This window comes from Oncorhynchus keta, chromosome 8 (genome assembly GCF_023373465.1).
Source record: "Oncorhynchus keta strain PuntledgeMale-10-30-2019 chromosome 8, Oket_V2, whole genome shotgun sequence".
Lineage (NCBI taxonomy): Eukaryota > Metazoa > Chordata > Actinopteri > Salmoniformes > Salmonidae > Oncorhynchus > Oncorhynchus keta.
In genome coordinates, this window is record NC_068428.1 from 44174267 (window position 1) to 44201434 (window position 27168).

Sequence of the window (27168 nt, forward strand, 5' to 3'; positions counted from 1 at the left end):
CTCTACCCCCTCATCCCTCCATCCGCCTCCCCTCGTCCTCTACCTCCCCTCATCCCTCCATCCGCCTCCCCTCTTCCTCGGACAGGCCCTAGCGGCTGGCCACGTCCCACGGGCCCCGGAGGACCAGGAGGTTGGTTGGTCATTGAGGCTGTCTTCGAAGGCTCCGGTCCGTGAGGCTTCGACCCCGGTGGTCCCTGAGACCTGTTGTTGTTATTGACATTATTCTTTAATGGCCCATCCGGTCCACCTGGTTTGAAAGCGGTCTTAGCGGGGGAAGCGGTTTTCGGGGACACAGAGGCGTCGGTGGACACTTGGGGCTTGGTACCGGCAGGACCAGTAGGGCTCACCTTCTCCATGTTTACGGTGGATCCCTTACTAGCAGCAGCAGCAGCAGCGTCAGCTTCTGCCTTTGTCTGAGGGATGGGGTCATTTTGGACGAAGAAGCCATCCAGTGAGTCCACCATGTCCTCTGACATATCCTCCGGTTCTGCTCCTGGTTTCGCTGGCCCGGTAAGTTTATTACCAGGAGGCTTGGAGACCGCTGGCGTCTCAGTCTTACCCTGTGGTGGTTGTGTGTCTTTACTAGTGTCTGGTTTAGGCTGTGGGCCTATATGGGGAACTGGGGGACCAGGTGGTCTTTCAAAGCAGCCAGGGGGGTTTTGTCTCGGGGGGGGCTGGTCGAACCGGGACCCCTGCTGCCCAAAGCGAGGCCCTGGTCCTCTGGGGCCAGGCTGCTCAAACCTCTGGCGCTGCTCGTTGAACCTGGGGCCTGGTGGAGCATTAAACCTCTGCTGCTGGTCAAACAGCGGGCCGTTCCCTCTCGGACCATCAAACCTTGAAAAGAAAAATCACATGTCTGTCAACAGCCTGTTTTTGGAAATTGCAACGTTTTGTGATTTGTTTTTTAATAACTATTGTCCAAAGCCACAATTATTTTCATTTATTAATTTAACCTCCAGATTGTCATGTTCAGGTACAAACAACACCTCTCTGGTCAAGAGGTTAGCCCCCAAGTGAAACACAATCACACCGTTTCAACATCATTATGCCATGAGTACACAAGTTACCTTGGTCCTCTGGGGCTTTGGTAGTGTGGAGGCTGTCCTGGTGGTGGAACTGGTGATCTGGCCACACCTCTCCCTCCTGGGCCCGCCCCTCTCCCTCCTGGGCCCGCCCCTCTCCCTCCTGGGCCCGCCCCTCTCCCTCCTGGGCCCGCCCCTCTCCCTGGAGGTCCAGACAGGTTGTACTGCTCTGCCTGAGGCCCTTGGTGTGGTTCTCCTGTGGGGGTTCCCATGCGTTGGGCGTTTGAGGGGCCTTGCTGCCCTGGTCGAGGGCCCTGCAACATGGATCCAGAGGTGGTCGAGGGCTGGCTACCTGGCTGGGACGGCACGGACGGGCTCACCATGTGACCTTGTTGAATCTGCGAGTCCGGTCCAGATTGTGTGTACTGACCATATTGGTTGTACTGGTCTCCGTACCCTCCAGTACCATACCGGTCACTACTACCGTATTGATCAGCGCCGTACTGTCCACCTCCATCGCTGCCGACGCTACCGCTACCTCCGTACGGTCCACCGCCATCGCCTCCGTACGGTTGCTGCGTGGCTCGCAGGGTGGTGACCCTCTCCTGCAACGAATCAATCAAATATATGACGACCCCTTTTTCCACATCAGCAGCGCCTTTACATGAAGCTGCCCTGGGGGTTTAGTCAGTAACGTAAAACACTACATGAAGCTGCCCTGGGGGTTTAGTCAGTAACGTAAAACACTACATGAAGCTGCCCTGGGGGTTTAGTCAGTAACGTAAAACACTACATGAAGCTGCCCTGGGGGTTTAGTCAGTAACGTAAAACACTACATGAAGCTGCCCTGGGGGTTTAGTCAGTAACGTAAAACACTACATGAAGCTGCCCTGGGGGTTTAGTCAGTAACGTAAAACACTACATGAAGCTGCCCTGGGGGTTTAGTCAGTAACGTAAAACACTACATGAAGCTGCCCTGGGGGTTTAGTCAGTAACGTAAAACACTACATGAAGCTGCCCTGGAGGTTTAGTCAGTAACGTAAAACACTACATGAAGCTGCCCTGGAGGTTTAGTCAGTAACGTAAAACACTACATGAAGCTGCCCTGGGGGTTTAGTCAGTAACGTAAAACACTACATGAAGCTGCCCTGGGGGTTTAGTCAGTAACGTAAAACACTACATGAAGCTGCCCTGGGGGTTTAGTCAGTAAAACACTACATGAAGCTGCCCTGGGGTTTAGTCAGTAACGTAAAACACTACATGAAGCTGCCCTGGGGGTTTAGTCAGTAACGTAAAACACTACATGAAGCTGCCCTGGGGTTTTAGTCAGTAACGTAAAACACTACACGAAGCTGCCCTGGGGTTTAGTCAGTAACGTAAAACACTACATGAAGCTGCCCTGGAGGTTTAGTCAGTAACGTAAAACACTACATGAAGCTGCCCTGGGGGTTTAGTCAGTAACGTAAAACACTACATGAAGCTGCCCTGGGGTTTAGTCAGTAACGTAAAACACTACATGAAGCTGCCCTGGGGGTTTAGTCTGCATGTAAAACACTACATGAAGCTGCCCTGGAGGTTTAGTCAGTGAAAACACTACATGAAGCTGCCCTGGATTTAGTCAGTAACGTAAAACACTACATGAACTGCCCTGGGGGTTTATCAGTAAAAAACTAAAAAGTGCCTGGGGGTTTACATTAAAACACTACTGAAGCTGAATCAGACCACTACATGAAGCTGCCCTGGGGGGTCAGTAACGTCACTACATGAAGCTGCCCTGGGGTTTAGTCAGTAACGTAAAACACTACATGAAGCTGCCCTGGGGTGTGCTGACATGAAGCTGCCCTGGGGTTTAGTCAGGTTACATGAAGCTGCCCTGGGGGTTTAGTCAGTAACGTAAAACACTACATGAAGCTGCCCGAGGTTTGTCTGGTAACGTAAACACTGTACCTGCCCTAGGTGTGCTGAGGCTGCCCTGAGGTTTAGTCAGGTTGTACATGAAGCTGCCCGGGAGGTTTAGCTGTAGGTGGAAGCTGCCCTGTCTGGTAAAACTGTACTGTACCTGTAGGTGAACTGCTGAGGTGGAGTGACTTGTCCCTCATTGTACCTGTATCTAAAAAATAAAAAGTCCTGTAACATTAAATCCTACTGAATAGACCCCAGAGGCAGAGGGCCCCTCCTCTTCTGGTTGTACCGTACCTGTAGGTGTGCTGAGGTGGAATTTGTCTGGTTGTACTGTACCTGTAGGTGTGCTGAGGTGGAGTGTCTGGTTGTACCGTACCTGTAGGTGTGCTGAGGTGGAGTGTCTGGTTGTACCGTACCTGTAGGTGTGCTGAGGTGGAGTTTGTCTGGTTGTACTGTACCTGTAGGTGTGCTGAGGTGGAGTTTGTCAGGTTGTACCTGTAGGTGTGCTGAGGTGGAGTTTGTCAGGTTGTACCTGTAGGTGTGCTGAGGTGGAGTTTGTCTGGTTGTACCTGTAGGTGTGCTGAGGTGGAGTTTGTCTGGTTGTACCTGTAGGTGTGCTGAGGTGGAGTTTGTCAGGTTGTACTGTACCTGTAGGTGTGCTGAGGTGGAGTGTCTGGTTGTACCGTACCTGTAGGTATGCTGAGGTGGAGTTTGTCAGGTTGTACCTGTAGGTGTGCTGAGGTGGAGTTTGTCAGGTTGTACTGTACCTGTAGGTGTGCTGAGGTGGAGTTTGTCTGGTTGTACCCTGTAGGTGTGCTGAGGTGGAGTTTGTCTGGTTGTACCTGTAGGTGTGCTGAGGTGGAGTTTGTCTGGTTATACCGTACCTGTAGGTGTGCTGAGGTGGAGTTTGTCTGGTTGTACTGTACCTGTAGGTGTGCTGAGGTGGAGTTTGTCCTGGTGTGTGACTGGTTGTACTGTACCTGTAGGTGTGCCGAGGTGGAGTTTGTCTGGTTGTACCTGTAGGTGTGCTGAGGTGGAGTTTGTCTGGTTGTACCTGTAGGTGTGCTGAGGTGGAGTTTGTCTGGTTGTACTGTTTGTCTGGTTGTACCTGTAGGTGTGCTGAGGTGGAGTTTGTCTGGTTGTACCTGTAGGTGTGCTGAGGTGGAGTTTGTCTGGTTGTACCTGTAGGTGTGCTGAGGTGGAGTTTGTCTGGTTGTACTGTACCTGTAGGTGTGCTGAGGTGGAGTTTGTCTGGTTGTACCGTACCTGTAGGTGTGCTGAGGTGGAGTTTGTCTGGTTGTACTGTACCTGTAGGTGTGCTGAGGTGGAGTTTGTCTGGTTGTACCTGTAGGTGTGCTGAGGTGGAGTGTCTGGTTGTACCGTACCTGTAGGTGTGCTGAGGTGGAGTTTGTCTGGTTGTACCTGTAGGTGTGCTGAGGTGGAGTTTGTCTGGTTGTACTGTACCTGTAGGTGTGCTGAGGTGGAGTTTGTCTGGTTGTACTGTACCTGTAGGTGTGCTGAGGTGGAGTTTGTCTGGTTGTACCTGTAGGTGTGCTGAGGTGGAGTTTGTCTGGTTGTACCGTACCTGTAGGTGTGCTGAGGTGGAGTTTGTCTGGTTGTACTGTACCTGTAGGTGTGCTGAGGTGGAGTTTGTCTGGTTGTACTGTACCTGTAGGTGTGCTGAGGTGGAGTTTGTCTGGTTGTACCTGTAGGTGTGCTGAGGTGGAGTTTGTCTGGTTGTACTGTACCTGTAGGTGTGCTGAGGTGGAGTGTCTGGTTGTACCTGTAGGTGTGCTGAGGTGGAGTGTCTGGTTGTACCTGTAGGTGTGCTGAGGTGGAGTTTGTCTGGTTGTACCTGTAGGTGTGCTGAGGTGGAGTGTCTGGTTGTACCTGTAGGTGTGCTGAGGTGGAGTGTCTGGTTGTACCTGTAGGTGTGCTGAGGTGGAGTGTCTGGTTGTACCTGTAGGTGTGCTGAGGTGGAGTGTCTGGTTGTACCTGTAGGTGTGCTGAGGTGGAGTGTCTGGTTGTACCTGTAGGTGTGCTGAGGTGGAGTGTCTGGTTGTACCTGTAGGTGTGCTGAGGTGGAGTTCATCTGTTCCTGCCACTGTTTCCACTGTAACTCGTAGTCCTGTAGCTGGTCTTTATGTGGGTAGGACTGGAACTGCTCTTGCCATTGGCTGAAGGTGCGGCCCCAGTCTCCAAACACCGGGCCAAACTGCTGCTGCTGCTTCTCATAGTGACTCAGCTGCATGGCCGTAGACATCGTCTACACAGGCGGGAACAAGAATAACTGGTATTGGATAAAAATAAATGTTAAAAAAAGTGGAAATTTAAACTGCGTGTCCATGGCATCGTCTACGGAGGAGGACATTGAGGAGAATAGGACAGGCTTCGTTTTTCAAAATGAAACTACAAAATGCCCTGACAGCAAAGAGACAACACACACTTTGACAGGAGCAAAGAGTGTGCTTTCTATGCTCACTCAAATATTATTTTATCAATGCAAGACGCTGTGCAAATAAAGTTGACTGCTATTAGCATCACACGAGCTGAACAGACCACAACCTTGTATACAGCTGTTAGATTCAGTAGTAGTCCTAGGTCCAGTAAGACCTAGTTAGTCATATTTAGTCCTAGTTAGACAGACATAGTCCTAGTTAGACCTAGTTAGTCAGTTAGACTTAGTCCTAGTTAGACAGTGTCCTAGGCCTAGTTAGACATAGTCCTAGTTAGACATAGTTAGACAGTGTCCTAGTTAGACAGTGTCCTAGTTAGACATAGTTAGACAGTGTCCTAGTTAGACAGTGTCCTAGTTAGACAGTGTCCTAGTTAGACATAGTCCTAGTTAGACATAGTTAGACAGTGTCCTAGTTAGACAGTGTCCTAGTTAGACAGTGTCCTAGTTAGACAGTAGTTAGACAGTGTCCTAGTTAGACAGCGTCCTAGTGTCCTAGTTAGACAGTGTCCTAGTTAGACAGTGTCCTAGTTAGACAGTGTCCTAGTTAGACAGTGACAGTGTCCTAGTTAGACAGTGTCCTAGTTAGACATAGTTAGACAGTGTCCTAGGCCTAGTTAGACAGTGTCCTAGTTAGTCAGTTAGACTTAGTCCTAGTTAGACAGTGTCCTAGGCCTAGTTAGACAGTGTCCTAGTTAGTCAGTTAGACTTAGTCCTAGTTAGACAGTGTCCTAGTTAGACATAGTTAGACAGTGTCCTAGTTAGACAGTGTCCTAGTTAGACAGTGTCCTAGTTAGACAGTGTCCTAGTTAGACATAGTTAGACAGTGTCCTAGGCCTAGTTAGAAAGGATGGAAATAATATTGTGTCAGTGTAGATCCTTACTTACCTCTAGCTGTGCAGGTTGTTGGATACACTGCTGGTACTGGTTGAGGATGACCTGTAGCTGAGCATGGTGCCGCATCAGGGCTTGGTACTGGTAGCCCGCTCTCTGCTGCTGGGCCTGCTGCCACTGGGCCGCTGCACTCTGGAGCTGCTTCAGCCGGGCCGCCTCGGCTGGGTCCTGGGCTGGGTGTGCAGGCTGCAGGTGGAGAGGAGTGTATCTTGTAGTAAAGTTAACCCTTAACTTGGAGGAGTTAAGGGCTCCACAAAGTCTACGCAAACAGAGCAACGGATCATCATAAAACGATCCGTTCCAAATATTCATCTGCACAAAAGTACGTAGAACTACGCAGAGATCGACGAAGATGAAGCTTCCGCGCTACGTTTACGTAGAGTCCTTCAGCTTTGTCCACGCTACGTTTACGTAGAGTCCTTCAGCCTTGTCCACGCTACGTTTACGTAGAGTCCTTCAGCCTTGTCCACGCTACGTTTACGTAGAGTCCTTCAGCCTTGTCCACGCCACGCTCCTTCAGCCTTGTCCTTCAGCCTTGTCCACGCTACGTTTACGTAGAGTCCTTCAGCCTTGTCCACGCTACGTTTACGCCTTCAGCCTTGAGAGTCCTTCAGCCTTGTCCACGCTACGCTTCCTTCAGCCTTGTCCACGAGTCCTTCAGCCTTGTCCACGCTACGTTTACGTCCAGAGTCCTTCAGCCTTGTCCACGCCACGCTACGTTTACGTAGAGTCCTTCAGCCTTGTCCACGCCGTTTACGTCCTTCAGCCTTGTACGCTACGTTTACGCTTCACGTTTGTCCACGCTACGTTTACGTAGAGTCCTTCAGCCTTCAGCCCTTGTCACGCCGTGTCCACGCGCTACGTTTCGTACGCCTTGTCCACGCTACGTTTACGTAGAGTCCTTCAGCCTTGTCCACGCTACGTTTACGTAGAGTCCTTCAGCCTTGTCCACGCTACGTTTACGTAGAGTCCTTCAGCCTTGTCCACGCTACGTTTACGTAGAGTCCTTCAGCCTTGTCCACGCTACGTTTACGTAGAGTCCTTCAGCCTTGTCCACGCTACGTTTACGTAGAGTCCTTCAGCCTTGTCCACGCTACGTTTACGTAGAGTCCTTCAGCCTTGTCCACGCTACGTTTACGTAGAGTCCTTCAGCCTTGTCCACGCTACGTTTACGTAGAGTCCTTCAGCCTTGTCCACGCTACGTTTACGTAGAGTCCTTCAGCCTTGTCCACGCTACGTTTACGTAGAGTCCTTCAGCCTTGTCCACGCTACGTTTACGTAGAGTCCTTCAGCCTTGTCCACGCTACCAGAACGACACACAGGGGCGAGAGCATCTCTCTTTGTTTCTGTAGCGCGAGGAAGCTTTTAAATAACATTCCCATTCAATTATTTGTATTTTTTTTCCCTGTGACATTGGTAAACCGATACGTGAATACCTACCATATCACTGAATCGTTACCACACAGTCCGATTACATTCTGAAGATATTGAATTTCAAAACATATCAGACTCTCGGGAGACGAGTGTCAGCAGTATCCCTTTCATACACAGAGAAAAATCCCACTAATTCATTTTGTTGTGTTTTTTTTTTTTTTTACAGGTAACACATCGTCTGTTATAAATGGGATATGTCTCACAGACCAATATATTTACGCACAATTGGAATCTCAGACATGTGAAACGGTCAGGTTTCTCCTTTACCGTTTTGTCCTCAGGTGGAGGTGGTGGCGGGGGCTCCTCTTTGGGTGGGGGTGGTGGAGGGGCGCTCTTAAGGGGTTCCGATGGAGGGGGAGGCGCGGCTGCCGAGTGGGGCCGGGGCGTTGGACCATCACCCTGACCCTGTTTGGCCTTCTCGGCTTTCAGCCTCTGCAGATTCTGGAGATGCTGCTTGTACCAATACTGCTGCTGCTCCTGGATGACAACAACAAACATCATATCAACATGACAATATTAGACACGCTGGTTAGGATGTGCAGCCCCCTTTCCCTTCCTGCTTGTTGTAAATATCATGGAATAAACATAGCTACTACTGTGTTATAGTTAAAACCCTGCTCTGAGATGATTGGGGGAATGATAAGTAGGCTTATCTCATGCAAGAAGATGGTTGATGAGAAGATCACGATACATTTAGAAACTAACAACACTACTCGCATGGTCCCAGATCTGTTTGTGCTGTTTTGCAGACTCCTACGGTCATTGATAAATCATAGGAGCTTTGCTATATACAACATAAACAAATCTGGGGTCAGGCTATGACAATAGCACGCAGAAACAACGACTTCCCGATGCAATATGAGTCAATTACAAATCATATAAGTTACATTCTCGTCATTCCTGAGATGAAGTACGGGTACGTTTGCATGCCGTCGTGGAAAGGAGACCTACTGCAGCAATGTGAAATACACATTCAAGATATTACCTGCAGCGACATTGACGTAAAATCGGGCTTTTCCTCCTCCGACCCTGAGGAATGTGCCTGGTCTTTCGAGGCCAAAGATTCTTTCTTGTTTACCTCTTTAGTCGCTGGAGTACCATTGTTCTGAGTGGGCACCGGAAGGGTCGAATCTGGTGGGGGAGGCTGGGCCTCCTTGGACTGCGGGGACTGTGGCGGTAGCGGCGGCTGCTGTGGTCCGGGCGGACCGGCTTGCATGGTCTGATGGTCATCTTGATAAGGGGCAGCGGCCCCCGTTGAACCATACCCATATCCCGAACTGCCTTGCCACGATTCGGCCGCAGTACCACCGCCGCCATAGGGGTTTGCATCTACGTTCCTGTCGTGGTGCAGCACGGATTGGAGCTGTTTTTGGTGGAGCTGTTGCAGCTGCTGCATCTGCTGGAGATGCTGCTCCCGCAGGCTGTTGAACGTGGAACCGGGTGCCGCTGCGGGCGTCGCGGCTCCATAACTCCCGAATCCACCTGCGAAGCCTTCGCCTTGAGGAGACGGCGCGCCGAAGTTCTGCTGCGGAGGTGGTTGTTGATGGCCACCGCCGTAGTTAGTACCCCAAGGATACATGCTTGGAAACAGCGGGCTTGTGTGGGCCTTTGTGCTCACATAAAACCGGCGCAGTGAAAAATACAAGGTAATGCGACGCTACCCTCGATATAGAGGTACGTTTTCACGCGCGTTACAAACCGTAAACAAACGCTGATTATTGATCGCGTTTGTTGTATCAGTAAACGTTAACAAATGAAAGAAAATGCGTTGTTCGCCTTGGTTTTCGGGTTCCGTATCCTTTAGCTAAAAAGCTAACTAGCTGGTTGTGGAGGGAGACGTGGGAAACGTACACGCCGATTGGTTGGTATGACGGATGTACGTCATGAATACATCATTTCCGGATCATCCAAATTGTTGTTATTTTTCCATTCCACAAGAGGGTGACATTTCTACATAAACACATAGACCTCATATGCCACAATCATATTTCAGTAGTCCAAAACAACATGATGAGAAAATGTTTTTTTTTTGGAACCAATCAGATAGATTATTGGGTCAAACAGTAAATTATTGGGTCAAAACAAAATAGTTTGGATCAGACAATATATAGTTTGGATCAGATAATTGCTCTTTGAAGGTCTGAGAGATGGCTTACAAAAAAACCTGTGTGTGTGTGCAGCCTTTGTTGAATACCTTTAAAATAGGTATATTTCTAATGATCTCCATCACAAAAGTCTGAACCACTAACAAAATGTAGGAGTGTTGGGATGGTTTGGAAATCATTTTGGTTCCCCTTGAGCCTTTGAAGTTCAGCTAAAAGGGATTGAAGGAGAGAGGACACATGCTGTGGTCAAACGCCAACGACTTTATCTTGCCCTACAGGGCCTCTCGACTCCCTACCCTTCACACAGTGTTACTGTTTTGTCTTCAGTTAGATCCCCAGTAAATCTGTATTAAGTTTAAACCAGAACCACTTAAAAATAATCGTTAAAGCGGATTAATCAACCCCCGCCCCGTTTAATGTCTCCTGTTAATGAGTTTGTCAGCAGTGTTTTAATATCTCCTAATGACCTCATATTTCATGATGACATTAAAGGGGTGTTAAACTGAGAATAAATGGCATCCTATTCCCTATATAGTGCACTACTTTTGACCAAATTCCTATGCACTATATAGGGCAGGGGTACTAAACTCTTACCCTACGAGGTCCGGAGCCTGCTGCTTTTCTGTTCTACCTGATAATTAATTGCACACACCTGTTGTCCCAGGTCTAAATCAGTCCCTGATTAGAGGGCAACAATGGAAATAATGCAGTGGAACTGGCTTGGAGGTCCAGAGTTGAGTTTGAGGGATATAGGGAATAGGGGGCCATTTTGGACGCTGGCCCAGCTCTTTATACTTTCAAGACGGGACGCCCTCCCTGATGGAAGACAAGGTCACACTACGAGCTCTGGCCTTTAGGGAGGGATACAGATACATTGTCAAGGGATGGAGCAGGGAATGGGGAGGAGGGATGGAGGGGGGAATGGGGAGGAGGGTGTAGGGAGGGATGGAGCAGGGAATGGGGAGGAGGGATGGAGGGAGGGGGATGGAGGGGGGAATGGGGAGGAGGGTGTAGGGAGGGAGGGAGAAGGGATGGGGAGGAGGGGATGGAGGGAGGGGGGATGGGATGGAGGGGAAATGGGATGGAGGGAGGGATGGAGGGGGGAATGGGGAGGAGGGTGGGATGGAGGGGGAATGGGGTGGAGGGATGGAGGGAGGGATGGAGGGGAATGGGGAGGAGGGATGGAGGGGGAGGGATGGAGCAGGGAATGGGGTGGCGGGTGGAGGGTGGGATGGAGGGGGGAATGGGGTGGAGGGTGGAGGGATGGATGGAGCAGGGAATGGGGTGGAGGGTGGAGGGAGGGATGGAGCAGGGAATGGGGTGGAGGGTGGGATGGAGGAGGGAATGGGGTGGAGGGATGGAGCAGGGGAATGGGTTGTGGAGGGTGGGATGGAGCAGGGAATGGGGTGGAGGGTGGGATGGAGCAGGGAATGGGGTGGAGGGTGGGATGGAGCAGGGAATGGGGATGGAGGGAGGGATGGAGCAGGGAATGGGGTGGAGGGATGGAGCAGGGAATGGGGTGGAGGGTGGGATGGAGCAGGGAATGGGGTGGAGGGTGGGATGGAGCAGGGAATGGGGTGGAGGGTGGGATGGAGGGGGAATGGGGTGGAGGGATCGAGGGAGGGATGGAGCAGGGAATGGGGAGGAGGGATGGAGGGAGGATGAGGGTGGAGGGGGAATGGGGAGGAGGGATGGGATGGAGGGGGGAATGGGGTGGAGGGATGGAGGGGAGGGATGGAGGGGGAATGGGGAGGAGGGTGGGATGGAGGGGGAATGGGGTGGAGGGTGGGGAGGAGGGATGGAGGGGGAATGGGGAGGAGGGTGGGGAGGAGGGTGGGGATGGAGGGGGAATGGGGAGGAGGGATGGAGGGGGAATGGGGAGGAGGGTGGGGAGGAGGGATGCAGTGGAGGGTGGAGGAATCCCTAAACAGGAAGGGAGCTGAGCTCTCTCTCCTTTAAAAAGCATGACGGGCACACTGATACAGTTCTGTTTAGATTAGAACACTAGACTGTGTAGCATAGGGGGGCCAGGGAATAGCATGGGTAGGCCAGGGAATAGCATGGGGGGCCAGAGAATAGCATGGGGGGATAGAGAATGGCATGGGCAGGCCAGGGAATAGCATGGGTAGGCCAGGGAATAGCATGGGGGGCCAGAGAATAGCATGGGGGGATAGAGAATGACATGGTGCAGTTTAGGGCAGTGCTGTATTGAATAGCAGGATATGCCATTACAGCTTAGAAGAGTAGACCTTTGTATATTTTGGTATAGGGTACACTGTACCACTGTGATATAGTATTTGTGTGATATATGGAATAAACAAAATAATGGTCTGCCCATTTTTATAGATGACCCCTAAGCATGATGGGATGTTAATTTATGAATGAATTCACCTGTGTGGAATCACCGGCTTTTCAATATACTTTGTATCCCTCATCTACTCAAATGTTGTCATTATTTTTGCAGTTACCTGTATTTGAGAAATGTGAAAAGTCAGATCATTTTTTGGTAAAAAACAATATCCATATGTTATATTATCTGGTAATATCTGACCAAAGTCTAGAAGTGAAACGTCTACAAGTATGTAGTATTATAGAGCAGAATAGTACAGCGTAATGGATACTTAACAGCACAACCCAGAGCTGTTTGAACCATTTCAAACACTTAAAATTGGACAGTTATACAATATTGAGGACGGTGCATTTTCTCCTGTGATGAAAATCCTACTTTAAACAAAATGTTGAACGCAGTCTAATGGATTCAGCACATGCCCATGTCTCCATGGTTGTTCCCTGGCTGGCTGCTTTCAAAATGCTTTGCTTTGTTTGACAAATCAATTTTCCCATAACCCTGTGAGGGGAAGAGTGATGCCGATTGATCAGCCTTTGACTTTGTTTTCCAGAATATTGTTTGATGGCTGGATAGATTAATTGGTGTGACATTTAAAAGCCTCTCTCTCTCTCTCCCTCTCTCTCTCTCTCTCTCGACTGTCAGCAGCATTCCAAGCTCTCCTCTGCTCTCCTCCTCTCCAATCAAACCCAGAACTACGTCCCAATTTGCACCCTATTCCCCATATAGTGCACTTCCTTTGACCAGGGTAGTGTGCTATATAAGGAATAGCTAGGGTGGCATTTGGGATGCCGCCCCAGATTGCCTGGTCTGTATCTAGGCTGTAATGCCCTCAATTCTCCTATTAGGAGACAGAGGATCTGAAAGATAATACCAATATACAGTGTAGCACAGCAGCAATACGAGCTGCTCCTTAATCCCCTGGTTATAATGATGAAGCTGATTAACAAAGAACATCACCTGTAACGATGCCGTTCTGATAAGATGAAGCTGATATATTACGTTCAGTATGACTACAGTCAATATTTTATTAACATATGTAGTACATATTTATATTTTTATTAAGTATACATACTCTGTTTACCATAAGATGTTCAGTCTAATAGTGATGCTGTTTTATTTCCCTCCCTAGCCGATTCATCTGATGTTAGAACAAAAGAACAAAAGCAGAGCTGTTACTTCCTGGTTAATATATCCTCACTGAACAAAAGCAGAGCTGTTACTTCCTGGTTAATATATCCTCACTGAACAAAAGCAGAGCTGTTACTTCCTGGTTAATATATCCTCACTGAACAAAAGCAGAGCTGTTACTTCCTGGTTAATATATCCTCACTGAACAAAAGCAGAGCTGTTACTTCCTGGTTAATATATCCTCACTGAACAAAAGCAGAGCTGTTACTTCCTGGTTAATATATCCTCACTGAACAAAAGCAGAGCTGTTACTTCCTGGTTAATATATCCTCACTGAACAAAAGCAGAGCTGTTACTTCCTGGTTAATATATCCTCACTGAACAAAAGCAGAGCTGTTACTTCCTGGTTAATATATCCTCACTGAACAAAAGCAGAGCTTTTACTTCCTGGTTAATATATCCTCACTGAACAAAAGCAGAGCTGTTACTTCCTGGTTAATATATCCTCACTGAACAAAAGCAGAGCTGTTACTTCCTGGTTAATATATCCTCACTGAACAAAAGCAGAGCTGTTACTTCCTGGTTAATATATCCTCACTGAACAAAAGCAGAGCTGTTACTTCCTGGTTAATATATCCTCACTGAACAAAAGCAGAGCTGTTACTTCCTGGTTAATATATCCTCACTGAACAAAAGCAGAGCTGTTACTTCCTGGTTAATATATCCTCACTGAACAAAAGCAGAGCTGTTACTTCCTGGTTAATATATCCTCACTGAACAAAAGCAGAGCTGTTACTTCCTGGTTAATATATCCTCACTGAACAAAAGCAGAGCTGTTACTTCCTGGTTAATATATCCTCACTGAACAAAAGCAGAGCTGTTACTTCCTGGTTAATATATCCTCACTGAACAAAAGCAGAGCTGTTACTTCCTGGTTAATATATCCTCACTGAACAAAAGCAGAGCTTTTACTTCCTGGTTAATATATCCTCACTGAACAAAAGCAGAGCTGTTACTTCCTGGTTAATATATCCTCACTGAACAAAAGCAGAGCTGTTACTTCCTGGTTAATATATCCTCACTGAACAAAAGCAGAGCTGTTACTTCCTGGTTAATATATCCTCACTGAACAAAAGCAGAGCTGTTACTTCCTGGTTAATATATCCTCACTGAACAAAAGCAGAGCTTTTACTTCCTGGTTAATATATCCTCACTGAACAAAAGCAGAGCTGTTACTTCCTGGTTAATATATCCTCACTGAACAAAAGCAGAGCTGTTACTTCCTGGTTAATATATCCTCACTGAACAAAAGCAGAGCTGTTACTTCCTGGTTAATATATCCTCACTGAACAAAAGCAGAGCTGTTACTTCCTGGTTAATATATCCTCACTGAACAAAAGCAGAGCTGTTACTTCCTGGTTAATATATCCTCACTGAACAAAAGCAGAGCTGTTACTTCCTGGTTAATATATCCTCACTGAACAAGAGCTTTTACTTCCTGGTTAATATATCCTCACTGAGAATGGTATAGGCCTATAGTATATTCTGATTGGGTGAAATGAAACCAAAGGACAAATAACATAAATTAAAAGGTGTCTGATGCTTATTGCAATATAACACAATGTAGATCCAGTTAAAGTGTGCGTATCTGATATTTGAATTGTCTTTAAGTCAAATAGAAAGGGCTTTGAATGGGGGTAGAAGAAAATATATAATTGGAATAAATAATAAAGATTAAAGCTGTACAGATATCTGCTCTCCCAGGTCTCATCGTCATCTGGGTGTTGTTTCCACTGATGGTTTTAATACCCAATTGTGGTGTCATTTAGTGGGATAGGTTCTTCTGTCCTCTCCTCTCTTCATCCTCTCTTCCCTCCCTATCACCTCAACACACCCTCTCGCCTTTGAAAACCTGGAATGAGTTGATGTAGTCAATTTGATTAATCATATTAATTTGTACTTATTAGCGGCCACTTGAAAAAGGATGACAACGAGATGAATGAAATTAGTTAATTTTTCCCTCCCTCTCACACAATCCCTCCAGCTGAGAGAGAGAGAGAGAGACTGTTATGATGACAAAATTGGCTATCATGCTTTGGTTGCTAATTGAATGTCTGTTTTTATTAATGATGAGATTTATAAAAAGTCCTTGAGAGAAGAATATTAATTATTTAACCAACGCTGTACAAATGAAAGGGGGAGTATAGGTCTACAACACAGATGGTTTATAAATACCTGGCATGTTTTGGTTTCCAGTTTTCCATTTTACCAGTCAAAAGTGGAGACACACCTCCTCATTCAAGGGTTTTTTCTTTGTTTTTACTATTTTCTACATTGTAGAATAACAGTGAAGACGTCAAAACTATGAAATAACACATATGGAATCATGGGTGGCTACTTTGAAGAATCACAAATGTCAAATATATTTTGATTTGTTTAACACTTTTTTGGTTACTAAATGATTCCATATGTGTTATTTCATAGTTTTGATGTCTTCACTATTATTATACAATGTAGAACAGAGTTTTAAAGAAAGAAAAACCATTGAATGAGTATGTGTGCCAAACCTTTGACTGGTACTGTATATATGTATCTATAATTATGCAATTATAAGATGTTAATTTTAAAATAACAACTAATTTAAAACCAAAGCACATGGTCAACTTTGCTGTAAACTGCCCTGTGTCCTCTGATATATTGTCTATATACAATTAATACATTTGTAATAATAAGATATTTAATTTCAATAGACAGGCGTCTAACCTTGTTGGTAAATGTACACTGCAACTTTCCTGGCCTCAGATACATTGTGTGTGTATATATAGTGCCTGTTTCTGTCCCAGACCTCCAGACAGACTACAGCTATGCATTCATCATACTTGGACGATGTGGAAAATAAACACTCAGAAATATATGTAAATCCAACTAAACAGAGAGGAAGATCCCTAAACCCAATAGCCAACCTGCTTCGAATATCATTACAGAACCATCTGTCCACTGGTTATAAATGATGCCTATGAGAAAAAAAAGAGGTGATTGCCTGATACAATAACATGTAACAGTATGATTGTAACCGGATTGTGTCCGTCTGTGTGTCCCCGTCTGTGTGTGTCCGTCTGTGTCTGTCCCCGTCTGTGTGTGTGTCTGTCTGTGTGTGTCCGTCTGTGTGTGTCCGTCTGTGTGTGTCTGTCTGTGTGTCCCCGTCTGTGTGTGTCTGTCTGTGTGTCCCCGTCTGTGTGTGTCTGTCTGTGTGTCCCCGTCTGTGTGTGTCTGTCTGTGTGTCCCCGTCTGTGTGTCCCCGTCTGTGTGTGTCCCCGTCTGTGTGTGTCTGTCTGTGTGTCCCCGTCTGTGTGTGTCTGTCTGTGTGTCCCCGTCTGTGTGTGTCTGTCTGTGTGTCCCCGTCTGTGTGTGTCTGTCTGTGTGTCCCCGTCTGTGTGTGTCTGTCTGTGTGTCCCCGTCTGTGTGTGTCTGTCTGTGTGTCCCCGTCTGTGTGTGTCTGTCTGTGTGTCCCCGTCTGTGTGTGTCTGTCTGTGTGTCCCTGTCTGTGTGTCCCCGTCTGTGTGTGTCCCCGTCTGTGTGTGTCCCCGTCTGTGTGTGTCTGTGTGTCCCCGTCTGTGTCTGTCCCCGTCTGTGTGTGTCCCCGTCTGTGTGTGTCCCCGTCTGTGTGTGTCCCCGTCTGTGTGTGTCTGTCTGTGTGTCCCTGTCTGTGTGTCCCCGTCTGTGTGTGTCCCCGTCTGTGTCTGTCTGTCTGTGTGTCCCCGTCTGTGTGTGTCCCCGTCTGTGTCTGTCCCCGTCTGTGTGTGTCTGTCTGTGTGTCCCAGTCTGTGTGTGTCTGTCTGTGTGTCCCCGTCTGTGTGTGTCTGTCTGTGTGTCCCCGTCTGTGTGTGTCCCCGTCTGTGTGTGTCCCCGTCTGTGTGTGTCCCCGTCTGTGTGTGTCCCCGTCTGTGTCTGTCCCCGTCTGTGTGTGTCCCCGTCTGTGTGTGTCCCCGTCTGTGTGTGTCCCCGTCTGTGTGTGTCCCCGTCTGTGTGTGTCCCCGTCTGTGTGTGTCCCCGTCTGTGTGTGTCCCCGTCTGTGTGTGTCCCCGTCTGTGTGTGTCCCCGTCTGTGTCTGTCCCCGTCTGTGTGTGTCTGTCTGTGTGTGTCCCCGTCTGTGTGTGTCCCCGTCTGTGTGTGTCCCCATCTGTGTGTGTCCCCGTCTGTGTGTCCCCGTCTGTGTGTCCCCGTCTGTGTGTGTCCCCGTCTGTGTCTGTCCCCGTCTGTGTGTGTCCCCGTCTGTGTCTGTCCCCGTCTGTGTCTGTCCCCGTCTGTGTGTGTCCCCGTCTGTGTGTGTCCCCGTCTGTGTGTGTCCCCGTCTGTGTGTGTCCCCGTCTGTGTCTGTCCCCGTCTGTGTGTGTCCCCGTCTGTGTGTGTCCCCGTCTGTGTCTGTCCCCGTCTGTGTCTGTCCCCGTCTGTGTCTGTCCCCGTCTGTGTGTGTCCCCGTCTGTGTCTGTCCCCGTCTGTGTCTGTCCCCGTCTGTGTGTGTCCCCGTCTGTGTGTGTCCCCGTCTGTGTCTGTCCCCGTCTGTGTGTATCCCCGTCTGTGTGTGTCCCCGTCTGTGTGTGTCCCCGTCTGTGTCTGTCCCCGTCTGTGTCTGTCCCCGTCTGTGTGTCTCCCCGTCTGTGTCTGTCCCCGTCTGTGTGTGTCCCCGTCTGTGTGTGTCCCCGTCTGTGTGTCCCCGTCTGTGTCTGTCCCCGTCTGTGTGTGTCCCCGTCTGTGTCTGTCCCCGTCTGTGTGTTTCCCCGTCTGTGTGTGTCCCCGTCTATGTGTGTCCCCGTCTGTGTCTGTCCCCGTCTGTGTCTGTCCCCGTCTGTGTGTGTCCCCGTCTGTGTCTGTCCCCGTCTGTGTGTTTCCCCGTCTGTGTGTGTCTGTCTGTGTCTGTCCCCGTCTGTGTGTGTCCCCGTCTGTGTGTCCCCGTCTGTGTGTGTCCCCGTCTGTGTCTGTCCCCGTCTGTGTGTGTCTGTCTGTGTGTCCCCGTCTGTGTGTGTCTGTCTGTGTGTCCCCGTCTGTGTGTGTCTGTCTGTATGTCCCCGTCTGTGTGTGTCTGTCTGTGTGTCCCCGTCTGTGTGTGTCCCCGTCTGTGTGTGTCCCCGTCTGTGTCTGTCCCCGTCTGTGTGTGTCCCCGTCTGTGTCTGTCCCCGTCTGTGTGTGTCTGTCTGTGTGTGTCTGTCTGTGTGTGTCCCCGTCTGTGTGTGTCCCCGTCTGTGTGTCCCCGTCTGTGTGTCCCCGTCTGTGTGTGTCCCCGTCTGTGTGTGTCCCCGTCTGTGTGTGTCCCCGTCTGTGTGTGTCCCCGTCTGTGTCTGTCCCCGTCTGTGTGTCCCCGTCTGTGTGTGTCCCCGTCTGTGTGTGTCTGTCTGTGTGTGTCCCCGTCTGTGTGTGTCCCCGTCTGTGTGTGTCCCCGTCTGTGTGTGTCCCCGTCTGTGTGTGTCTGTCTGTGTGTGTCCCCGTCTGTGTGTGTCCCCGTCTGTGTGTGTCCCCATCTGTGTGTCCCCGTCTGTGTGTCCCCGTCTGTGTGTCCCCGTCTGTGTGTGTCCCCGTCTGTGTGTCCCCGTCTGTGTGTGTCTGTCTGTGTGTGTCCCCGTCTGTGTGTGTCCCCGTCTGTGTGTGTCCCCATCTGTGTGTGTCCCCGTCTGTGTGTCCCCGTCTGTGTGTCCCCGTCTGTGTGTGTCCCCGTCTGTGTCTGTCCCCGTCTGTGTGTGTCCCCGTCTGTGTGTGTCCCCGTCTGTGTCTGTCCCCGTCTGTGTGTCTCTGTCTGTGTCTGTCCCCGTCTGTGTGTGTCCCCGTCTGTGTCTGTCCCCGTCTGTGTGTCCCCGTCTGTGTGTCCCCGTCTGTGTGTGTCCCCGTCTGTGTGTGTCCCCGTCTGTGTGTCCCCGTCTGTGTGTGTCCCCGTCTGTGTCTGTCCCCGTCTGTGTGTCCCCGTCTGTGTGTCCCCGTCTGTGTGTGTCCCCGTCTGTGTGTCCCCGTCTGTGTGTCCCCGTCTGTGTGTGTCCCCGTCTGTGTGTCCCCGTCTGTGTCTGTCCCCGTCTGTGTGTCCCCGTCTGTGTGTGTCTGTCTGTGTGTGTCCCCGTCTGTGTGTGTCCCCGTCTGTGTGTGTCCCCGTCTGTGTCTGTCCCCGTCTGTGTGTGTCCCCGTCTGTGTGTCCCCGTCTGTCTGTTCCCGTCTGTGTGTCCCCGTCTGTGTGTCCCCGTCTGTGTCTGTCCCCATCTGTGTCCCCGTCTGTCTGTCCCCGTCTGTGTCTGTCCCCGTCTGTGTGTCCCCGTCTGTGTCTGTCCCCATCTGTGTGTCCCCGTCTGTCTGTCCCCGTCTGTGTCTGTCCCCATCTGTGTGTCCCCGTCTGTGTGTCCCCCTCTGTGTCTGTCCCCGTCTGTGTCTGTCCCCGTCTGTGTCTGTCCCCGTCTGTGTCTGTCCCCGTCTGTGTGTCCCCGTCTGTGTCTGTCCCCGTCTGTCTGTCCCCGTCTGTGTCTGTCCCCGTCTGTGTCTGTCCCCGTCTGTGTCTGTCCCCGTCTGTGTGTGTCCCCGTCTGTGTCTGTCCCCGTCTGTGTCTGTCCCCGTCTGTGTGTGTCCCCGTCTGTGTGTGTCCCCGTCTGTGTCTGTCCCCGTCTGTGTCTGTCCCCGTCTGTGTGTGTCCCCGTCTGTGTGTGTCCCCGTCTGTGTGTGTCCCCGTCTGTGTGTGTCCCCGTCTCTGTGTGTCCCCGTCTGTGTCTGTCCCCATCTGTGTGTGTCCCCGTCTGTGTGTGTCCCCGTCTGTGTCTGTCCCCGTCTGTGTGTGTCCCCGTCTGTGTCTGTCCCCGTCTGTGTCTGTCCCCGTCTGTGTGTTCCCCGTCTGTGTGTGTCCCCGTCTGTGTGTGTCCCCGTCTGTGTCTGTCCCCGTCTGTGTCTGTCCCCGTCTGTGTGTGTCCCCGTCTGTGTCTGTCCCCGTCTGTGTGTTTCCCCGTCTGTGTGTGTCTCCCGTCTGTGTCTGTCCCCATCTGTGTGTGTCCCCGTCTGTGTGTGTCCCCGTCTGTGTGTGTCCCCATCTGTGTCTGTCCCAGTCTGTGTGTGTCTGTCTGTGTGTCCCCGTCTGTGTGTGTCTGTCTGTGTGTCCCCGTCTGTGTGTGTCCCCGTCTGTGTGTCCCCGTCTGTGTGTGTCCCCGTCTGTGTCTGTCCCCGTCTGTGTCTGTCCCCGTCTGTGTGTCCCCGTCTGTGTGTCCCCGTCTGTGTGTGTCTCTGTCTGTGTGTGTCCCCGTCTGTGTGTGTCCCCGTCTGTGTGTGTCCCCGTCTGTGTGTGTCCCCGTCTGTGTCTGTCCCCGTCTGTGTGTCCCCGTCTGTGTCTGTCCCCGTCTGTGTGTGTCCCCGTCTGTGTCTGTCCCCGTCTGTGTCTGTCCCCGTCTGTGTGTGTCCCCGTCTGTGTCTGTCCCCGTCTGTGTGTGTGTCTGTCTGTGTGTCCCCGTCTGTGTCTGTCCCCGTCTGTGTGTGTCCCCGTCTGTGTCTGTCCCCGTCTGTGTCTGTCCCCGTCTGTGTGTCCCCGTCTGTGTCTGTCCCCGTCTGTGTGTGTCCCCGTCTGTGTCTGTCCCCGTCTGTGTGTGTGTCTGTCTGTGTGTCCCCGTCTGTGTCTGTCCCCGTCTGTGTGTGTCCCCGTCTGTGTGTCCCCGTCTGTGTGTGTCCCCGTCTGTGTGTGTCCCCGTCTGTGTGTCCCCGTCTGTGTGTGTCCCCGTCTGTGTGTGTCCCCGTCTGTGTCTGTCCCCGTCTGTGTGTCCCCGTCTGTGTCTGTCCCCGTCTGTGTGTGTCCCCGTCTGTGTCTGTCCCCGTCTGTGTGTGTCCCCGTCTGTGTGTGTTCCCGTCTGTGTCTGTCCCCGTCTGTGTGTGTCTGTCTGTGTCTGTCCCCGTCTGTGTGTGTCCCCGTCTGTGTCTGTCCCCGTCTGTGTGTCCCCGTCTGTGTGTCCCCGTCTGTGTGTGTCCCCGTCTGTGTGTGTCCCCGTCTGTGTGTCCCCGTCTGTGTGTGTCCCCGTCTGTGTCTGTCCCCGTCTGTGTGTCCCCGTCTGTGTGTCCCCGTCTGTGTGTGTCCCCGTCTGTGTGTGTCCCCGTCTGTGTGTCCCCGTCTGTGTGTGTCCCCGTCTGTGTGTCCCCGTCTGTGTGTGTCCCCGTCTGTGTGTGTCCCCGTCTGTGTGTCCCCGTCTGTGTGTGTCCCCGTCTGTGTGTCCCCGTCTGTGTGTGTCCCCGTCTGTGTGTGTCTGTCTGTGTGTGTCCCCGTCTGTGTGTGTCCCCGTCTGTGTGTGTCCCCGTCTGTGTCTGTCCCCGTCTGTGTGTGTCCCCGTCTGTGTGTGTCCCCGTCTGTGTGTCCCCGTCTGTCTGTTCCCGTCTGTGTGTGTCCCCGTCTGTGTGTCCCCGTCTGTGTCTGTCCCCATCTGTGTGTCCCCGTCTGTCTGTCCCCGTCTGTGTCTGTCCCCGTCTGTGTGTCCCCGTCTGTGTCTGTCCCCATCTGTGTGTCCCCGTCTGTCTGTCCCCGTCTGTGTCTGTCCCCATCTGTGTGTCCCCGTCTGTGTGTCCCCGTCTGTGTCTGTCCCCGTCTGTGTCTGTCCCCGTCTGTGTCTGTCCCCGTCTGTGTCTGTCCCCATCTGTGTGTCCCCGTCTGTGTCTGTCCCCGTCTGTCTGTCCCCGTCTGTGTCTGTCCCCGTCTGTCTGTCCCCGTCTGTGTCTGTCCCCGTCTGTCTGTCCCCGTCTGTGTCTGTCCCCATCTGTGTCTGTCCCCGTCTGTGTCTGTCCCCGTCTGTGTCTGTCCCCGTCTGTCTGTCCCCGTCTGTGTGTGCAAGTATGTGTGTGGTGTTTTTCATTTTACAATGAAAAGCTGTTATCTTGTACGCTTGTCCATAACAAGATTGATCATTGAAACCAATCCTTCCCCACAGAACACAATTTATATATTTAGTGAGCATGACTCCATTACATTAAAGTAATTAGTCGAACCTCCCTCTCAACCAATTGCACCCACTACCTGTATTATGGACGTGTGTTAGCCAGAGTTATCAGGATGGGTGTGCAGAGATGACTGTTATGGCTTTGTTTTTATAATAATTTACTTCACAAGCATATGTATGACAATCTCACGTATCTCTAAGGTCTCTCACCCCGTGAGACCTCTCACCTCTAACCACTAGGCAGGGTAGCCTAGTGGTTAGAGCGTTGGACTAGTAACCGGAAGGTTGCAAGTTCAAACCCCCGAGCTGACAAGGTACAAAATCTGTTGTTCTGCCCGTGAACAGGCAGTTAACCCACTGTTCCTAGGCCGTCGTTGAAAATAATAATTTGTTTTTAACTGACTTGCCTAGTTAAATAAAGGTACAAATTAAATACAAAAAAGGTATATAGGGTATAAAGGTATATAGGGTATAAAGGTATAAAGGTATATAGGGTATATAGGGTATATAGGGTATATAGGGTATAAAGGTATAAAGGTATATAGGGTATATAGGGTGTATAAAGGTATAAAGGTATATAGGGTATATAGGGTATAAAGGTATAAAGGTATATAGGGTATAAAGGTATATAGGGTATAAAGGTATATAGGGTATATAGGGTATAAAGGTATAAAGGTATATAGGGTATAAAGGGTATATAGGGTATAAAGGTATATAGGGTATATAGGTATATAGGGTATATAGGTATATAGGGTATAAAGGTATAAAGGGTATAAAGGTATATAGGGTATATAGGGTATAAAGGTATATAGGGTATATAGGGTATAAAGGTATAAAGGGTATATAGGGTATAAAGGTATATAGGGTATATAGGGTATATAGGGTATAAAGGTATAAAGGTATAAAGGGTATAAAGGTATATAGGGTATATAGGGTATATAGGGTATAAAGGTATATAGGGTATAACGGTATATAGGGTATAAAGGTATATAGGGCATATAGGGTATATAGGGTATATAGGGTATAAAGGTATATAGGGTATGAAGGGTATAAAGGTATATAGAGTATAAAGGTATATAGGGTATAAAGGTATATAGGGTATAAAGGTATATAGGGTATATAGGGTAAATAGGGTATAAAGGTATATAGGGTATACATGTACATAGGGTATATAGGGTATAAAGGTATAAAGGGTATAAAGGTATATAGGGTATAAAGGTATATAGGGTATAAAGGTATATAGGGTATAAAGGTATATAGGGTATAAAGGTATATAGGGTATATAGGTATATAGGGTATAAAGGTATATAGGGTATATAGGGTATAAAGGTATATAGGATAGGGTATAAAGGTATATAGGGTATAAAGGTATAAAGGTATATAGGGTATAACGGGTATAAAGGTATATAGGGTATAAAGGTATAAAGGTATATAGGGTATATAGGGTATAAAGGTATATAGGGTATAAAGGTATATAGGGTATAAAGGTATACAGGGTATAAAGGTATAAAGGTATATAGGGTATAAATGTATATAGGGTATAAAGGTATATAGGGTATATAGGGTATAAAGGGTATACATGTATATAGGGTATAAAGGTATATAGGGTATAAAGGTATATACGGTATATAGGATAGGGTATATAGGGTATATAGGGTATAAAGGTATATAGGTATATAGGGTATAAAGGTATAAAGGTATATAGGGTATATAGGGTATAAAGGTATATAGGGTATAAAGGTATAAAGGTATATAGGGTATATAGGATAGGGTATATAGGGTATAAAGGTATATAGGGTATAAAGGATAGGGTATATAGGGTATAAAGGTATATAGGGTATAAAGGTATAAAGGTATATAGGGTATAATGGTATATAGGGTATATAGGATAGGGTATATAGGGTATAAAGGTATACAGGGTATAAAGGTATATAAGGTATTAAAGTATATAGGGTATATAGGGTATATAGGGTATATAGTGTATAAAGGTATATAGGGTATAAAGTTATATAGGGTATAAAGGTATATAGGGTATATAGGGTATAAAGGTATATAGGGTATAAAGGTATATAGGTATATAGGGTATAATGGTATATAGGGTATATAGGATAGGGTATATAGGGTATAAAGGTATATAGGATAGGGTATATAGGGTATATAGGGTATAAAGGTATAAAGGTATATAGGGTATAAAGGTATAAAGGTATATAGGGTATAAAGGTATATAGGGTATATAGGATAGGGTATATAGGGTATACAGGATAGGGTATATAGGGTATATAGGGTATATAGGATAGGGTATATAGGGTATACAGGATAGGGTATATAGGGTATATAGGGTATAAAGGTATATAGGGTATAAAGGTATATAGGTATATAGGGTATAAAGGTATATAGGGTATATAGGATAGGGTATATAGGGTATAAAGGTATATAGGGTATAAAGGTATATAGGTATAAAGGTATATAGGGTATATAGAGTATATAGGGTATAAAGGTATATAGGGTATAAAGGTATATAGGGTATAAAGGTACATAGGGTATAAAGGTATATAGGGTATATAGGGTATAAGAGCGTCTGCTAAATGACTTAAATGTAAATGTAAATGTAAAGGTATATAGGGTATAAAGGTATATAGGGTATAAAGGTATATAGGGTATTATATTGATGGTGTGATCCACATTTGTTACATTTGGCGTAGTCGGCAGGATTCGAACCGGCACGGTCATACCCCTGAATGGAAAGGCAAACATTTATTATATACAAATGGCAAATTGTATCTCCCATCCTGATTACCATTCAGGAGCTGGGGATTCTGGGGATTATGAAGGAACATTCAAAGTGTTAGCTTTCTTTCAGTTTGAGTTGATGCAGTCATACAAAACCAAGTGAGGAAACATAGAAAACGTGAGAGGACTGTTACGGCCCCCAACCATCGCCACAAGCAGCCGAGGCTTCTCTCCTCTCCTGTTTTGAATAATTGTATATCTCCTCCCAGCATCACCAGCGTGTCGGCTCTCAGCAGACATAGAGACCCCGGAGGATCACAACACACACAGACACACAGAGGTCAGTGTGAGGAGACACACACACACACGCACGCACGCGTGCACACACACACATACACACGCACATGCACACGCACACACACAGACACACAGAGGTCAGTGTGAGGACACACATGCACACGCACGCGCGCGCACACACACACAGACACACAGAGGTCAGTGTGAGGAGACACATGCGCACGCATGCACACACACCACACACACATGCACACGCACACACACACAGAGGTCAGTGTGAGGACACACATGCACACGCACGCGCGCGCACACACACAGACACACAGAGGTCAGTGTGAGGAGACACATGCGCATGCATGCACGCACACCACACACACACACACACACACACACACACAGAGGTCAGTGTGAGGAGACACATGCACACGCACACGCACACACACACACACACACACACACACACACACACACACACACACACACACACACACACACACACACACCAAGAGAGACCCATTTGTAATGAGTGATGGTGCTGTCATTGCTGACATTTCGGAGGCCTAGCAGAAGGGGTTTAGAGCCTCTTCTCTTCGACTTGTGATGCTTTGTTAAGTCCAGTGTTGTATTCCACTTCCTGCGGCCTGCGACACTCACATCTCCCCTGATATCCCTATCAGCCTCTGCATGAGGAGAGAGGCATTATTCTTGTAGCTTTAATCCGCCTGGTTCTGTCTCTACATGTACGGTATAGCCGGGTGTATTTTGATTCTTGTGTCTGTGCAGTTGGACTACACAACCAATTTAGGAGTGTCGCTTGTTGGTATATAGGTCAGTGATTGAGTGTTTTTGTTGCTCCTTTTCATTGCTACTTCTAACAAGTAGCAGTGCTGATCTGGGATCAGGTTCCCCCTGGTCTATCTGGGATCAGGATCCCCCTGGTCGGTAACAGGGCTGATCTGGGACCAGGTTCCCCCTGGTCTATCTGGGATCAGGTTCCCCCTGGTCGGTAGCAGGGCTGATCTAGGATCAGGTTCCCTCTGGTCGGTAACAGGGCTGATCTGGGATCAGGTTCCCCCTGGTCAGTAGCAGGGCTGATCTTTGATCAGGTTCCCCCTGGTCGGTAGCAGGGCTGATCTGGGATCAGGTTCCCCCTGGTCGGTAGCAAGGCTGATCTGGGACCAGGTTCCCCCTGGTTATCTGGGATCAGATTCCCCCTGGTCGGTAGCAGCGCTGATCTTGGATCAGGATCCCCCTGGTTGGTAGCAGGACTGATCTGGGACCAGGTTCTCCCTGGTCTGTAGCAGGGCTGATCTGGGATCAGGTTCCCCCTGGTCGGTAGCAGGGCTGATCTAGGATCAGGATCCCCCTGGTCAGTAGCAGGGCTGATCTGGGATCAGGTTCCCCCTGGTCGGTAGCAGGGCTGATCTAGGATCAGGATCCCCCTGGTCGGTAGCAGGGCTGATCTGGGACCAGGTTCCCCCTGGTCTGTAGCAGGGCTGATCTGGGACCAGGTTCCCCCTGGTCGGTAGCAGGGCTGATCTGGGACCAGGTTCCCCCTGGTTATCTGGGATCAGGTTCCCCCTGGTCGGTAGCAGGGCTGATCTAGGATCAGGATCCCCCTGGTCTGTAGCAGGGCTGATCTGGGACCAGGTTCCCCCTGGTCTGTAGCAGGGCTGATCTGGGATCAGGTTCCCCCTGGTCTGTAGCATACGTGAAGAATAAAAGTATGATATGACCTGGGCCTTATTCTCACATCTAAAGCTGGAAAATTGCATTGTCTTACTTCAGGCGGTCGTCACTCCTGCGTGACGCTCGTCCCTCAGTGCATGCGGAATTGTCGCGCTGTGACGTCAAATAATGGGACCAGTGATGTTTCCCATGGCTGCGGAACGAAGTGGTCTGATAGGGTCAATTTTCATCA

General features: G+C 49.2%; 1 protein-coding gene across 1 annotated transcript in view; it reads right to left on the bottom strand.

Annotated features, from left to right (window-relative positions):
• LOC118374100 (YLP motif-containing protein 1-like) overlaps positions 1-9550 on the bottom strand; it is a 64360-nt gene extending 54810 nt beyond the window's left edge. Inside the window, exons 1-6 of the mRNA XM_052523342.1 lie at positions 8693-9550; positions 7975-8184; positions 6268-6459; positions 4990-5190; positions 1068-1627; positions 24-834 (exon numbers count right to left, since the gene is read on the bottom strand). Coding sequence (XP_052379302.1) covers positions 24-834; positions 1068-1627; positions 4990-5190; positions 6268-6459; positions 7975-8184; positions 8693-9286 — 2568 coding nt within the window. The 5' untranslated portion in view covers positions 9287-9550. The remainder of the gene's footprint in view (positions 1-23; positions 835-1067; positions 1628-4989; positions 5191-6267; positions 6460-7974; positions 8185-8692) is intronic.
• Between the last annotated feature and the right edge of the window lie 17618 nt (positions 9551-27168).